The following is a 16,673-nucleotide window of genomic DNA, read 5'->3' as shown; positions in this document are numbered from 1 at the left end:
TTGATGACTATTTGAGTTGCATCTTTAATATTATTATACTGATGCAACAATTTGACTTTTATTTTTTTATCAGTTTCATTTACCAAGAGTTTATCAATTTTCATTTCTTCCTCCAATAATTTATTATAAACCTCTTGCCTGCTTATAGACATCTGTAACCAAAGTATAAGTACCTATATATTATCAAATATACATCACAGAGCAAGATATACATTAAAAGTCTAATTCACATGTGAATTCACACGTCTGCCGAACAACGTGACAAACAACAAACACAGGGACGGCGCTATACAGAGAAGCGAGAAGGAAATTAGTATCTCTTTTCTTTGTATAGTGCTGTCCGTAATGTGTTTGTTGTTTGTCACGTTGTTCGGCAGACGTGTGGATGGCTTATAAGACAAACACTACTAATTCTGTTTTCTCACTTTTGTGTTAAATTTTTGTAGGTACAATAAAACAAGCAGGTACATATACTATCAATATATTTTTAATATAAACGATTCTTTAATATAAAAGTATCCTTAACTAATTCATTGTTACACCTTTAGGAGCTTATATAAGATACAATGTGATTGTAATCACTAAAAGTCACTGTACACATTACTATTATCTGGTACCCCCATAGCACAGGCTAGCATGCTGTTAATATGTCTACCTTCGTCTGCTTTAAATACATAACCATTTGTCTTATCAACCAAATTCTTAATCTTGATTAAACTTTCTTCTTGGTACATATTAATCAATTGGAATGTTACCAAACTGTAATCTTCAATTATGGAAATTAATGCACCATTTAACTTCTTGTACTTGCTTGTAAACATATCTGAGTCCAAACTTTCAAGTAAATAATTCAAATCCAAAACTTCTGTATAAAAATCAATTCCAAACTGTAGCTTATCTGAATGTTTTTTGAGCAAATCTATTTTAGTTAGTAAATTGATATGTGGAAGGCCTATTTTTAACATAGCATTTAAGGACAACATCAATGCTGATATAAATTTGGCGGCATCTGAACAGTGGTGAGAATCAATGAGGTGAACTACACATAATTGAAGGTTAGCAAGACTGGTTAACTTTGTAAAAATGTTACTCACGGACTCATGATGACTATAAAGTTCAACTTGACCCGGTAAATCAAAAATAAAATTTGTTGCATGTTCACCCTTTATTTTATCTAAAAGCCAGTCAATATTTTTCTCCAAATATTCTATGCAATAAAGTAAAGCACCATTTGGTCCTAACTTATATTCTGCCATTACATCCTCTAAATGAATTAATTCACGAATATCTATATCAGGTTGATAGGTTACATTATCATTAGCTGGATCTAGGTTGACTATTATCACTTTTCTCTCAAGCTTTCTCAGTACCTTAGACATTTCATTACAGTATGTTGTTTTGCCTGCCCCTGGTGGTCCAATAACCAACTGTCCATAATATTTCTGAACAGTTTTAAATTTATTTTCAGTAATTGACATGCCTACTTATCTTCTTTTTTCAATTCTAGAATAATGTCCCTGCAAGCTTTTACTGTTTCTATATCATATGACTTCAAGTTTATAAATATGCAAAGAGGTTTATTGATTTCAATTGCTTCTGCCAGATGTCTTGCAGCTACTTGTTGTTCTTCTCCTGAAGCACCAAAAATAACTTTTGTTGTATAAATATCATTGGTACCTAATGGACTGTGCACTTGGTCTTTTTGAATCATTAACATACTACCAATTTTTTGATACTGAGAAACAATAAGCATAATTTTATCAGTGTAATCGGCATAAACTATTTCTGTAGAAACACCATCTACATTGGCAGCAATGGATTTGAAAAAATTGTGATCATTTTCTTGACGCGCATTTTTAATGGTTAAACTTTTCATAACATCAAGTAGTTCCATATTTTTGTTATGCTAAAAGTAAAACAAAATATAGATCATTGAAAGTTACTACAAATTCCTATACCTATTTGATCAATAAAAGAAGGATCTAAGTGAACCGATATGTAATATTGCAAGCAATGTGGATAAACAATAACAAACCTTCGGGTCAATACAATAGATGCAAGTAAAACCAATACACGATTGTGGATTTATTAAAAAAAATTTGGGAACTTTCCTATTTTTCAAATAGGAAAGAAAACAAGAGCAATGAATGTATGAGTAGGTAATAAATAACAGGTAGACACCGAAATCGAAAAACTCGCAAGTCGCAAATCGATTCGCAATTATTGATCTCTTTACAGATATAAATAAACAGACTACATCACAGATTATGTACTAGTCTAGAGTGCGGGCCGCGAAAGAAGACTCGTAGACGCAGTGTTGTCGGCGCGCCGAAAATAATATCGTCAGTATCATTTTACTAAAATTTCCTCTAGAATGGAGTAAAATAAATACCGCTTCATCTAATTTGCGGATTAATTCATTTTGTGTCAGATTATAATATAATATCAGTTAATTAGCCCTCATAATCCAGTTGATAATGCTGGTGTTTGAAGTGTGAGTTGTTTACTGTTCTGTGTTTACACACATTAATTATAATAACAATTCAACGCAATCCTGCACATGGTCTAAGTTCACAGTTTTAAACACAGATTAAGTATTAATTACTACGTAAGTTGTAGAGGAGCAGCTCATGTCCTATTATAATATTATACAATATGGTCGTCGCGTCGGCATAAAACAAAACTGTTCCTACTGTGGTTTCTACCCTCGTCCCGCACTTATTTGATGGTGACAATTCTAGCTACTACGTAAAACTCTTATACTATAGCTGTAACTATTTGGTCATCGATTCCATGATAATGCTAAATAGACCAATGTTTTTAATGTTCAGGGGCTATATTATGACCTCTTATTTCCAGACAGTTTAGTGACTGGCAAATTCATATTATACACATTAACACATACTATTATTAACCATGGCTGGTTATTTCGATCATTATATGAATTTGCCAGTCAGTTCAATTCACGGCGTAAACTGTCTGGAAATAAGAGGTCATAATACTGCCCCTGGATTAGATATAGAAAATTTCACATAATTTTGGTCAAGGCCTGGAACTATTAAACAAAAAAGAAATAATATGAGAAATGACTGCATTTTTCTTTTGAAGATTTTAGCGGTTTACGATTGAACCAAAGATTATTTAGTATCGACAAATATTTTGAGATTCGATTTTCTATATGATAATTTTTACCTAACCTCTGAACCATGGTTATGTAGTTATGTACCCATTAAAATATTATTATAATGAACGCTAAGAGAACTAACCATGAACGCAATTGTTAGATTGTCAATTGTCAGCAAGTGTCAATGTCAAAATAACTGCCATTGGTTATTGGCTATTGCTGAAATTCTTCCTTCTTTCATTGTCAAATTCGGCGAAAATGGTAGCGTACTTTTTGTTTGTAAAACAAATCGAAATGAATCAATGATATTTTTCTATATTATAGGAAATTTAAATTTTTGTGGTTTACATTTAAGTGTAGTAAAATGAAATTTAAATATATTTTATAAAAAAGTGGTTATTTAATGGTGTTTAACTCCGTTATTACAGACGAAGGGAACGTCAAGCTTCGGTAAACGCCGAAATAAGACACACACACTATGTAGAAGATGTGGAAGATCTTCTTATCATATTCAGAAATCCAAATGTGCACAATGTGGATACCCAGCCGCTAAATTACGTTCATGTAAGTACCTACTTAGGTTAATTTAGTAAAGATATACAACGTGTATGCAGTTTTTTAAGAGGTTAGCGACATATTTTGAGCTTTCTGGATGCAACTTTTCATTACTTTGTGTTTAAAATGTAATTTTATCATAAATTTTATCAATTAACACTCGAAAACTGCCTATTTATATCCATTTTTTTGTTTATATTTGTTGGGAAACTAAACCTTGATTATTAATTTTGCTGTTAAATATTTAATAAGTTTAATTAAAATGATATTTGTTATTATTACTAACATAATATGTAGGTACTAATAAAATCACTTTCAAATATATTTGTTTGTATCCTACAGTGATTGAGGAGATACTTGTCAATTAGCAATATTTCCTTGTAGATGTAGGTATATAGTTTGAAGGTATGTAGTTATTATGCAGATGTGTACATCTTTCTGTGTAGAATACATATCTACTACAAAAATAATAAATCATTGAAATCTCTTACTACTCTAATGTGATATTGAATAGTTAGTGTCAGTTACTAAAATTCTAATTCTTAGCATTAGATTGTGTTGGTGGTACCTACTATTGACTGATATTAAAGATAAATTTTCATGAGGTGGTTGGAGGTGTATATGAAACTAGCGGCACAGTTGACAGATATATACTACGCACATACAGTTAGGAAACTAAGCCCCCCCCCCCCATGAAATTATGACGTATAGCTATAGGGCTGTTACTTTTTGAAATTTAACCAACTTGAAAAATAACGGAGAAGGTTATCAATTCGGCCTGTATATTTCTGTTTGCTTTTTTTCACAGTTGATTTTGTGGTAATTTGGAGATTAAAACCCGTTAAAATACAAAAATGGTGTAGCCTAAATATGAATTTACTAGAAGAAACAATCCGAATTAATACAGCTTGTAAAAGTAAATACGTTTTTATCAGTGCTATATTTCAAAATCTAGTTTTGTTATGGACGCTGAAGGCTATTTAATGTACCTAAATTATTTATAATGCTTGATATTTGTATTATACATATATTCAATAATTATTTTAAACCAGAATTTACAATTCAAATTCAAATTCAAATTATATTTATTTGCAAGAATGTAGTTACAAATTATAGATGTTTTTAATTACAATATTACTTACTATACTTAATATTACTTACAAATTAATATTACTTACAATACTTGTATGTAGGTATACCTACTAAATTATTTTTAAAACGATAAATTAAATTAAATTAAAAAACACAAAATATACAAAAATAAATTAAAATTATTATTATACGAGCACAGAACCTCTATCTTTTTGTTTTAGGAAGAAAAAGAAAATAGTTTGACAGGCTTAGTGCTTGACAAAGTGGAGACGCCACGTATCGATAAAAATACAATAATTATAATATCTATATTTTTCTTCCCTAATATTTACGTAATTATGCACATAAATTTAAACAAGATTATTTTAAGGTTTCCTTTTTTTATATTTTCGTGCTCTTCTAGATTGCGTAAAAAATAGATGCAATCTTTACTGGACTCCTGATAGGTACTATTTGTAGCTATCATTTTGATAGAAAATATTATGTCAACAAAATATAAAACTCATACTGCCATATCTATAGAAATTAAAAAATAGTCTCTTTTTAACTTGTAGTCAGATATGGTATTTACAAATATATTTATTGATAGGGCTACAAACTGAAACAATCGATATTTATTTAATGTGAATTGACATCACTTTAAACTTTTTTCCATACTATATTCAAAATCTGTGGATGTGTCACCCGCTACTATCGATCCCCCTCAATACCCTTGTAAACACGCTTGATGGGGGGGGAGCCATTTCGAACATTTTGTATGAAGTTTCCTTACTGTATGTATCTGTATATTATGCTAGCGGTCCGCCCCGGCTTCGCCCGTGGTACATATTTACTTTTTCTCTACACAAGAACCATCCTCGTACTTCAAGGAATATAATAAAAAAACAATTATCGAAATCGGTTCAGCCGTTCTCGAGTTATGCGCTTACCAACACATTTTGTGATTCATTTTTATATATAAGAAAGAAGATGTAATATGAAACATTGAAACATGAAAATATTTTTCAGACCACTGGTCAGTGAAGGCAAAGAGGAGGAAGACAACAGGCACTGGCCGCATGCGTCACCTCAAGATTGTCAGAAGGCGTTTCCGTAACGGTTTCAAGGAGGGCAAACCAACACCCAAGAAAGCTGTAGCCTCCTCGTAGATGTATTGTTGTGACAAATAAAAACAGTAAAAAAATGTGTTTATTTTATTCTTTATTGTCCTCCTAAATTTACTTGTATAGAGTAGAAATTAGGTGTTTACAGATATCTTAAACCATGATCATTTTATTTTTACTTCAGAAAAAGTACAACCGAAATAATTGTTGCCTATTAAATTGTACCAATGATTGATCTTTACGAATTGATATTATAATTGCTTTTTTTTTTCTTCTATATGGCAATAAGACAACTATTTGCCAGTGTCAAAGTATTTGTTTTTTAATTTATATTTCCATCAAGACAGGTTATTTTTTAATTAATATAATAAATTATTACAATTGGGATTGTAAATTAAAAACAAAAATATTTTAACATGTAATTAAATGTAGGTAATCATTGTCGGCTAGACCATTCATCCCAACTGCCTAAATATTTCTTAGACCTGAAAGTCAATAAAATTTTAATTAATATTTAGTTAGTAGCCTGTATGTACTTAGTTTATGTTTTAGAGGTGAGTACATAGTTAAATTTTTGTAATGCAATAAAAAATTAATATCAATTACAATCTAAGTCAATTACATACTCTGAATACCCAAGACTGAGAGCTGTTGCTAGTGCTTTGGTAGCTCTTTTTCCTGATTTACAATAAAATATAATTTCATCAGAATGTGTTGGTTTGGATCGATGGAAGTGCCTTTTGAATTCTTCTTCAGACATGTTAGTCAAAACTTGTTGTAAGCTGTCCACTGAAAATTATTTTATTTTTGAATAGGTACCAAATTGGATATTATTTTAATTAGCTCTAACTTCTAAGACTTAATTTATTATGTTCAAGAATAAAATAATATATTATGTAAAACTAAAAGTAGGTATATAAAAAAATAGCAAATTGCCTACATGGAATGTTGATACTGGATGGAATCTGGCCAGTAGACTGAACTTCATCTGGCTTTCTTACATCAATAATAAGTGTTTTATGATTATTTAGACTACCAACAACATCCTCATAATCAACTTCGTGATGAGGATCAATTATTTTTGTTGCATGGAATCTTGAATCTGGGTCCGTCGTTACACATTTTATATGGTGTACTTTTTTTACCGATGCCTCTGAACCTAAAACGTTAAAAAAATATAGGTATACACATGGTGTACAAGGTTATTTTTTTTTATTAATTAAAACGTAAAATTCTATATATATTATATAGTTACGTTAAATTCTCACATATTATAACTGGAAAAATTGAAATTAACAAATTTAAATAATTGAATAAAGGAAAATAATACTTATGTAGTGCCATTTTCTTATCTGCACACGAGAAATTCTGGTTGCGGTTATTATAATTCGCGAAATTACAAACATATTACTTTGATTAAAAACGGAAGGTGTACAATGTAGAATCACACAATATTTAATAGGTAGGTATAAACAAACTTTTAAATAAGGTATAGACAATAATATTTTGAGTTTATGTACTTTACAATCTCGGAGCAAATAATTTACAATTAATAAATAATACTAATAGAATTTATCTATGTACGTCAATCAGTGTTGCCCAGTTTGAGTTTAGCCCAGTTTGAGTTTAGTTTACCTAGTTATATAAAACATAAAAATAGTTTCATGTTTTATATAGGTAACAATAATAATTATATTAATGCGCGATAATATACAAAGATAAGAACTCTATCAAATAGTTTCCAAGACATATCTTACTGATATGTATTATTTAAGTACCTAAGTACTTAACTATGCGAAAGTTTGTAAGGATGGATTGATGAATGGATGGATGTTTGTTATTCTTTCACATAAAAACTACTGAACCGATTACAATGAAGTTTGGTGGCAGCTACCTATGCTGAAAGGTAGCTGAAGCTACTTTTTATTAAATAGGAAATCCCACAAGAACGGGAACTATTTTTCTTTGAAAACACGGGCAAAGCCGCGGTCGGAAATCTAGAGCTAGACTGTATATAAATTTAAAATTAGAAGGCTTCTTTGCTGTAGGGAATCTTTAAAACATAAAATGTTAACACCTAGACACCTAGTGGTTTTTGAAAATTTAACACATAGTACCTAGGTACCTAAACAAATTGACAATACATACTTTAATAGGTACTTTGTGATTTTATATGCGCTATATAGGTACTAAAACAAGACTAAAATCCGTATAACGTAGGAATATCCAGTTAATATTCAGATAAATTTTACATTTACACTAATCACGTAAAAAATACTTAACAACAAAATTACGCCAAAAATTTTTTGCTTAAATTTTCCTTAAAATCCATGTTTTCGTCTCTAGCTTCGTGCAGCCGGCATAATATACCGCTTCGCTAATGTGAGTATTTTGTCTATGAAAACAAAAATAATTATAATAGTTTAAAAAACTAAAAAACACGCTTTTAGTTCGGTTTTCTATAAAACGCGTGTTTTTTATTTTTTTTTAACTATTATTTATTTTATCAAATTAGTGTATCGGTCCTAAATAAATCTACAAAGTTTGAACGAAATCTGGCCGTTTAAAGTGGGTCAAAATCCCGCCCAAAGAAGTCGGTTACAAACTTACAAACATACAGGTGAAGCTAATATAAAGCGTGTAAAATAAAATAAACCACGTGCGCAACATATCGAAGCAGAGAGGATTTCCCTGTTTCAGGTTTCAGTTTTTTTAAGGGGAGTCCCAAAACGTGTTGTTTCCTAATAAAAAATTAATGATTTACGAACGCACAAGATAAGCATGAATTACTATAATATTGTAATACATAATTGGAAATCATTTTTATTAAAAAAGCTAACTAAGTAGTTAGTTACTTACCTATCTATAAAATTTATCGATATCCACAAAAAATGATACACCTCGGTACAATTTATATCTTATTATACAGGGTGTCCCAGCAACGGTGTACTAAGCCCCAAGGAGGTTATAGTTTTGCATACGCTGAGTACGTAAAAAATACTGATAAAATTACAAACGAATTTTTTTGACAAATAGGTGAATTCTTAAAACTCTATGTGTACACCCTTAGCAAGCAACCCTCAACTTTGCCACCCGCACGTGAGCTATCGTTTATGTTTTCATAGACAAAATACTCACATTAGCGAAGCGGTATATTATGCCGGCTGCACGAAGCTAGAGACGAAAACATGGATTTTAAGGAAAATTTAAGCAAAAAATTTTTGGCGTAATTTTGTTGTTAAGTATTTTTTACGTGATTAGTGTATATGTTACCGGAAATGTATGAAATCAAGGAATTGTATACAATTCCTAGGAAATGTGTACAATTCCGATACAGGAAATGTGTACATATATTAGGAAATGTATAAAATATTGTTTAAAAAACTATTTAATGCATGCATATCCTAGGAAATGTATAATCTTCCTAGGAATTGTATACAATTCCAATATCGTATTAGGAAATGTGTAAAGTAAATGCTTTTTGTAATAAAACACGTTGTTATTTTTTTTATTATAGTCTTATTGATACAATCGGGTAACAGTCATACCGTAAAATTGTAATAATATTATGTTCATATTATTATCTTACTAATTAACATTTTAAAAATCAACTATCTAACTTTTAACGTAAATATCACAAAATCAACTTATATTTATTCTTATAAAATCAAATTTTCATTTGGCAAGTACCTATCAGTCCCCTCGTCCCGCTGTCCCCGCGTATATTTGGCGCAGTCGGATTGTATAATCGCCGTATTGCATTACGGCTAGGTAGGTAGCTGTTTTAATATGCCGAAAATTCGTCATTTTCCAAAATTCTACAAAAAGACGGTCGCGAGCCGACGGAGCCCCACTTCGTGGGGTCCGGCTCCTATTTCTGTGTAGTTTTAAAAAACACGAACCTAACCTAACCCACCCCCTTATCCAAACTAAAAATTTCTGATTACGAATTATCGGCATAGTTAGTTACTACAAAATGCCAACCGTTTGTAAACGGCCAAATTATATACAATTTGCCTGCGACATATCAATATCTGAAATGTTTTACATTTCCGATAGCTATTTAGGAAATGAATAGATTTCCTAGGAAATGTGTATAAAATAATTTATTTCACAAATTTCCGTGCGATTTTAGGCATTATATACATTTCCTAGGAATTGTATACAATGACGGATTACATACATTTCCGGTAACATATACAAAACTACGCTTAGTATACCAATAGTGGGACACCCTGTATATTCTATAAAGGAATATTACCGAGTAAATACCTTGTTAGTATCATCAAATGACAAATCCACAGCTTATCACCCAGATATCATTGATCAATATTTGCAAATTACAAGAAAAAATATACATACCTACAAGCAGAGACGGCATCGCGGTCCTAAAATTATAAACAGACGTTCGAACTGGTGCGACCGGACCACCGTACTCGTGCGGTGCGATCGACTCGCCACACGACCGCACCGCACCTAGCCAGTAGCTGGTCCGAGCTGTCAGACTGACGCGTGAGATCTCTGTCCGACGCTATCGCTATATCTCTCATTATCTGCTCAAAAAAAAATCGCGTGACCCATCCCTACAAAAACGTTTGTTGAAAGAAAAGTATAGCTCAGATTACGAAAAAAAAATACTGTTAGATAGGTAATGAAATGAGGCATCATTAGAGTAGAAAATATATACTTCGAACTTACAATTTCATATTTTAAAAAAAATGATAATACTTAATTGTACTTTTTTTTGTTAGATTTTCTCGCAATTTAATTTTATTACGACAAATTTATGCGCTCGGCTTCATTTTTACTTATTTATTTTAAAACTAGACTATATTTCCTTTAAAATGAATGCATAATATATACAAATTATACAGGATATGTCTATTATTTTTACTAATAAAAATGACTCGGCACGCTATCCGGATCGTTACGTCCTTGGCCATTGTTACGTTTCAAATATTTTAAAATGTTGAATCTGCGTAAATATAAGAATGTAATAGATTTATATTAGTAATTACTTAATCTAGATAGTTTCTAGTACGTATATAACGTATCAAAATATAAAAATATAGTTTCAACAATTCGTAAACAACACCGAAACCCGCCATGTTTGGAACGCGCATTTTGACCTACATTATTTGTTAAAAATAAGAACTTTGGCTAATGAAATACTACAATACGTATATATCACTGTAAAGAGAATTTTATATAGAAAATTATAACATATAACACACAAAGGAAGAAGTAATAACATTCAAGTAATCACGCCATTTTTGCGCAGCGATATTTTGCTCGGCACGGTGAAAAAATGACGACCTTTGAAACTGGTCTGTCATTAAAACAGGACGTCAAATTGTATGAACCTTTGTTCTAAAGTAGTCTCTGGTTCTCTCCAGATAATAAATGTGACAGCTGTGGCACAGATACTCAACCAAATTTGAATAGGGCAAGCTTTACGACAGGTATAATTTATGGGCACGGTTGTTACACGGACTGATAAGCATAAAATTTTTTTTGTAACCTGAGAGCCCCTTATTCTCAAGTGGCTATGGTTGCCAGTATTTGATTTAAGGGTTAACAGCATCAAAAATACGAGTTTTAGTTATTTTTTACGGGAGATAATTAAAACAGCAATGTTAAATAGAGAAAATTTATTTTTGGCATTTATATTTGCTGTTGGAAGAAACAGCTTTTAATAGCTCTTCATTTTCTAAAGCGAATGTATAAAAATCTTTGCACGATAATTTAAAATTACAATTAATTTGCAGCTTCGCCTTTACAGTTTCAATATTCAATCGGTTTCGACTTTCGGCTATCCGTCCAGGCATTGCCGCACAAAGAAAATATTCTTTGTTTAAAAATTACGATTAAATTTACGATTTTTAAAAAAACATTTAAAATATTGGAATTTTCGCGGCCGACTGAGCTAAATAAATTCGTATAAAAAAATAGATACACTAGCGACTAGATAATTTATTACGTTGCTAATATATGAAGTGATTAAAGGCGCAAATTATCCCTTTTTGAAATTTTCGATATTGTCGATAGAGGCGAAAGTATTGTAATTTTTACTGATTTTCGTTTTTATTTTTTTATATTATATGCAGGCGTTAGTAGAAGCTCTGTTTAGTACCAAAAGAAACCTTGAACTGAGTTCTACATGTGACAAAAATACCACATTCTAGCCACGAAGTTATTACGAGATATAGATTTTCAAAGAATGTCAGGGTTGTCCCTAGTAAATAAAAATATATATAATATCATACTATCTATTACCAAGTTTTTGTTTATGTTTTAGTCGTTAGTTATAGTCGATATTTCAATATATTATTATATGTAGGTAAAAGGTTAATTTATTACAATCTTTATATGTAATAAATTAACTGAACAAAAAAAATATCTTAGATTTATAAGACAATTCAATAATATCAAATTAATACAAATTAATCTCCTTTTTTTGTGAATATTTCGAGCATTGATCATAGTAATCTCATTAAAAGTCAAACCGAATTCTTTGAAAATCTATTTCTCGTAATAAATTCGTGGTTAGAATGTTGTATTTTTTTCACATGTAGACCTCAGTTCAAGGCTTCTTTTGGTACTAGTACAAGTACAAGTAACAACCATTGAAAAGAAGAAAACGAAGAGAAAAGAATGGGCAAAATTATATTTAAAAGACAGGGATTCATTCAGACATATGCAGTCATATCATAAATCTTTGTAGAGTTCTAAAATTTATATTATTAATCTTTTTTCAGTATTAGCCACGTCATCCGACGCCATCGCCATTGAAAACGATCGACCGACGTCCGTTTTGTTTGGCGGTAGAACTGTGACTAAAGCTGTAATAAGTATATAGTCTATGACTAATGCGCTGTCCGGTGCGATCGCCCGTCCACACGCGCGAATTTGGTACGGTCCGCACCAAGTTCGGATGAAAAAACCATCGAACCAACCGTACCGTCAATAATAATAATTATGTCCGGCGGACCACTGTATAGGTCTACCAGAATCTGATGGCATATTTCTATTTGAAAAATAAAAGATTTTCATGTGGCAACTTTATTTGACAACTATCAAATTGGTTGTCAAATTATTTGTGTTGATGATTAATTTTTAGGATTTTGTCTTCAAAATCTTCGAAATGTCGATAAAACCGCTGCGATCACAAGCAAGAGGTGTTGTTTACAATGTGCATAGAAAAATATTCGATGAAGAAGGGTCAAACACATCACAATTTTCAATTTTATAGCGCGTGAAAGATTTTATTGCTAAGTTGGACTTACCCGTTTTGATACTTTAAATTAAAAATGTTATAAATAGATAACTATAATTTTGTTTGTTGATTAAAATATAAATTTATTTATTGTATAAATTGTATAAATTTATTTAGGCTATTTGTCAAGTCCAAGGTGTACAAGTCAATTTTATAATGTGTTAATACTTACGAAAATAAACATGATTTTATTTTATTATTGTTTTATTTTATGAAAATTTATAAACAATCGTTAATTAATATAGTAAATAAGTTTTGATCTGCATTATCATTACATCCATATTTTCACATGCCATAATGATATACATATATTCAAATATAGGTATGTGTAAATACATAATATTATGTATTACTTTTAGAAAAGTAATATGTATATTATACATGTAATAAGTACCTAAATAATATTACGTGGATATCTCATTATAAAATACAGTATTATCCACTTGTTTAATGCGACTAATGATATTGAGGACAAAATAAAAAATACGCAGTATCAAAATCGTTCAGTCCATTTTCCCTAGGGTTGCACACTCAAAATTTTGATTTCCCTAATTGCCATCAGATTCTGGTTTACCTATACCTATACACATGATCGAATATGGTCCGGAGCGCACCAAGGTCACGGTGCGGTCCGTACCATAACTTTTATGTACAAGGCACAAGCGTCAAGCTGTGTGTAATGTAATGGCTGGCGTCCACTAGGCGGATCGTGCCGGGCCGCATCGCAACGCAAAAATACGCCGGCCTATGTTTTGTATGAAACATCGTCCATTAGCGACGGATCGGGCCGGGGCGGGCCGCAACGCATTGGCGGATATCGCTTCGCAGGCGGATTTCTGCCGGCGGTGCGCTGCGGCCCGGCCCGCCCCAACCCGTCTAGTGGACGCAGGCAGGCGGATGTGAGCGGCGAGCGTCTGTTAAATTATAAACAGACGTTCGAACTGGTGCGACCGGACCACCGTACTCGTGCGGTGCGATCGACTCGCCACACGACCGCACCGCACCTAGGGTTGCCAGTATTTGATTTAAGGGTTAACAGCATCAAAAATACGAGTTTTAGTTATTTTTTACGGGAGATAATTAAAACAGCAATGTTAAATAGAGAAAATTTATTTTTGGCATTTATATTTGCTGTTGGAAGAAACAGCTTTTAATAGCTCTTCATTTTCTAAAGCGAATGTATAAAAATCTTTGCACGATAATTTAAAATTACATTTAATTAATTTGCAGCTTCGCCTTTACAGTTTCAATATTCAATCGGTTTCGGCTATCCGTCCAGGCATTGCCGCACAAAAAAAATATTCTTTGTTTAAAAATTATGATTAAATTTACGATTTTTAAAAAAACATTTAAAATATTGGAATTTTCGCGGCCGACTGAGCTAAATAAATTCGTATAAAAAATAGATACACTAGTGACTAGATAATTTATTACGTTGCTAATATATGAAGTGATTAAAGGCGCAAATTATCCCTTTTTGAAATTTTCGATATTGTCGATGATAGAGGCGAAAGTATTGTAATTTTTACTGATTTTCGTTTTTATTTTTTTATTTATATGCAGGCGTTAGTAGAAGCTCTGTTTAGTACCAAAAAAAACCTTGAACTGAGTTCTACATGTGACAAAAATACCACATTCTAGCCACGAAGTTATTACGAGATATAGATTTTCAAAGAATGTCAGGGTTGTCCCTAGTAAACAAAATTATATATATCATCTATCTATTACCAAGTTTTTGTTTATGTTTTAGTCGTTAGTTATAGTCGATATTTCAATATATTATTATATGTAGGTACATAATCTTTATATGTAATAAATTAACTGAACGAAAAAAATATCTTAGATTTATAAGACAATTCAATAATATCAAATTAATACAAATTAATCTCCTTTTTTTGTGAATATTTCGAGCATTCATCATAGTAATCTCATTAAAAGTCAAACCGAATTCCTTGAAAATCTATTTCTCGTAATAAATTCGTGGTTAGAATGTTGTATTTTTTTCACATGTAGACCTCAGTTCAAGGCTTCTTTTGGTACTAGTACAAGTACAAGTTACAACCATTGAAAAGAAGAAAACGAAGAGAAAAGAATGGGCAAAATTATATTTAAAAGACAGGGATTCATTCAGACATATGCAGTCATAACATAAATCTTTGTAGAGTTCTAAAATTTATATTATTAATCTTTTTTCAGTATTAGCCACGTCATCCGACGCCATCGCCATTGATAACGATCGACCGACGTCCGTTTTGTTTGGCGGTAGAACTATGACTAAAGCTGTAATAAGTATATAGTCTATGACTAATGCGCTGTCCGGTGCGATCGCCCGTCCACACGCGCGAATTTGGTACGGTCCGCACCAAGTTCGGATGAAAAAACCATCGAACCAACCGTACCGTCAATAATAATAATTATGTCCGGCGGACCACTGTACACATGATCGAATATGGTCCGGAGCGCACCAAGGTCACGGTGCGGTCCGTACCAAATTCGAACGTCTGTTTATAACTTTAGGCAGGCCTCCATCACTCGCTCAAGGTCGCGCTATAAGTGCCTACCGCACAGTAGGTCGGTACCGACCCAAGCGGCAGTTGGTTGGCACACGCGAGACTGCGCACCCGCGTCACGTTTCCCGCGCTCGCTACCAAGATGCCCGGTTATTGCGATGTGGACGGGCGTCGGAGTTCAAGAGTGAATAACAAGGAATTGTCTTTTTTTCAATTGCCTAAACAGGAACCAGGAGACACATATAGCGGCTCCACGCGGGTGAAACCGAAGGAAACAACTACTATCAGATTTAATTTTTTTTATTGTATAATGTAACGAATATAATTAACAATAAAAAATTAAGTGTTTCAGCAACTCTGTGTTTAATTTACGCGCTCGGTACAACCCTAAAGTTTTCGTTTGATGACGCAATCACGCGGCGTGCGCGGGAAACTCGCTTCTCGGTGCGTGTTCGTAGAGTACATTTCTTACTGCAGCCGAGTTGCGGCGCATTTTGTAGGTAAATATAGCGTAGGTATTTTAGCTTTTGTATGGGAGTGATGTATCTGTTACGAAGTAACTATTCTCTAATCTGTGCCTAAGGGCCTCGCCGCTCGCGCCTAACAGTCAGTAAATAAATTTGAAAAAGTATTAAAATTCCTTAAGCAAGCGCCACAAGGTTCAACTAATAAAAAAGCAATTGACGAACTATACGAATCATAATATGTAATATGTCATAAATAAAGAGGGATGTATACCTCTTCTAAATTATAACACAATCAGGGCCTCACGGGCCTCGCGAGATATAAGCCCTTATTCAAGTTTCAGGGTATAATAATTTATTATTACTGATGCTCAGAGTAATTAATGTCTGTTTCACTGATATCAAAACGAAACTTATTTAGTATTATTGATATTGTTTACGAATGGGTACTCGTTTCGAGTTGATAAGTAGGTACTTACGAGTAGGTACGCTAACATTATCAGAGAGAAGTTTCCTTTTACAACGTATGGTTCACTTACCATACGTTGA

General features: G+C 32.3%; 3 protein-coding genes across 6 annotated transcripts; 1 reads left to right on the top strand and 2 right to left on the bottom strand.

The window, feature by feature from the left end:
• Positions 1 to 465: 465 nt before the first annotated feature.
• LOC149904564 (GPN-loop GTPase 2) lies at positions 466 to 2,108 on the bottom strand. Of its 3 annotated transcripts, none has more exons than XM_090107577.1 (2): positions 2,036 to 2,108; positions 466 to 1,906 (listed from the first exon to the last, which is right to left on the bottom strand). In XM_090107577.1, the coding sequence occupies exon 2, from the start codon at positions 1,476 to 1,478 to the stop codon at positions 582 to 584; it is 897 nt and encodes a 298-aa protein (XP_089963703.1). In that variant the 5' UTR covers positions 1,479 to 1,906; positions 2,036 to 2,108; the 3' UTR covers positions 466 to 581. The 3 variants fall into 3 exon arrangements, with proteins under 3 accessions (XP_089963703.1, XP_089963704.1, XP_089963705.1); XM_090107578.1 differs by having other exon boundaries at positions 466 to 1,632; XM_090107579.1 differs by lacking the exon at positions 2,036 to 2,108 and adding an exon at positions 1,959 to 1,977 and having other exon boundaries at positions 466 to 1,632.
• Positions 2,109 to 3,258: 1,150 nt separating this feature from the next.
• Positions 3,259 to 5,967, top strand: RpL37a (ribosomal protein L37a). The gene is made up of 3 exons (XM_090106929.1): positions 3,259 to 3,385; positions 3,553 to 3,688; positions 5,780 to 5,967. Exons 1-3 carry the CDS (start codon positions 3,383 to 3,385, stop codon positions 5,917 to 5,919), a joined length of 279 nt encoding a protein of 92 aa, XP_089963055.1. The 5' UTR covers positions 3,259 to 3,382; the 3' UTR covers positions 5,920 to 5,967.
• Positions 5,968 to 6,279: 312 nt separating this feature from the next.
• LOC149904562 (rhodanese domain-containing protein CG4456-like) lies at positions 6,280 to 16,366 on the bottom strand. 2 transcript variants are annotated; one of them, XM_090106928.1, is made up of 5 exons: positions 16,239 to 16,366; positions 10,237 to 10,262; positions 6,815 to 7,033; positions 6,501 to 6,663; positions 6,280 to 6,359 (listed from the first exon to the last, which is right to left on the bottom strand). In XM_090106928.1, exons 2-5 carry the CDS (start codon positions 10,253 to 10,255, stop codon positions 6,311 to 6,313), a joined length of 450 nt encoding a protein of 149 aa, XP_089963054.1. In that variant the 5' UTR covers positions 10,256 to 10,262; positions 16,239 to 16,366; the 3' UTR covers positions 6,280 to 6,310. The 2 variants fall into 2 exon arrangements, with proteins under 2 accessions (XP_089963054.1, XP_089963053.1); XM_090106927.1 differs by lacking the exons at positions 10,237 to 10,262; positions 16,239 to 16,366 and adding an exon at positions 7,205 to 7,415.
• Positions 16,367 to 16,673: the final 307 nt, after the last annotated feature.

Source organism: Colias eurytheme, chromosome 11 (genome assembly GCF_061535395.1).
Source record: "Colias eurytheme isolate Ceu_HAF_F1 chromosome 11, ilColEury1 Martin Lab GWU primary, whole genome shotgun sequence".
Taxonomy (NCBI): Eukaryota; Metazoa; Arthropoda; class Insecta; order Lepidoptera; family Pieridae; genus Colias; species Colias eurytheme.
Note: the sequence above shows the minus strand (reverse complement) of the source record. Positions and strands in the feature narration are given on the sequence as shown.

Bases quoted from the DNA above. Each gene is read 5' to 3' on its own strand.
- LOC149904564 (XM_090107577.1), bottom strand. From the start codon at position 1,478: ATGTCAATTACTGAAAATAAATTTAAAACTGTTCAGAAATATTATGGA.
- RpL37a (XM_090106929.1), top strand. The intron at 3,689-5,779 runs GTAAGTACCTAC...AATATTTTTCAG, and splicing joins AGCCGCTAAATTACGTTCAT to ACCACTGGTCAGTGAAGGCA.
- LOC149904562 (XM_090106927.1), bottom strand. From the start codon at position 7,280: ATGTTTGTAATTTCGCGAATTATAATAACCGCAACCAGAATTTCTCGT. The intron at 6,664-6,814 runs GTAGGCAATTTG...AATAATTTTCAG, and splicing joins ATCCAGTATCAACATTCCAT to TGGACAGCTTACAACAAGTT. The intron at 6,360-6,500 runs GTATGTAATTGA...ATTGACTTTCAG, and splicing joins CTCAGTCTTGGGTATTCAGA to GTCTAAGAAATATTTAGGCA.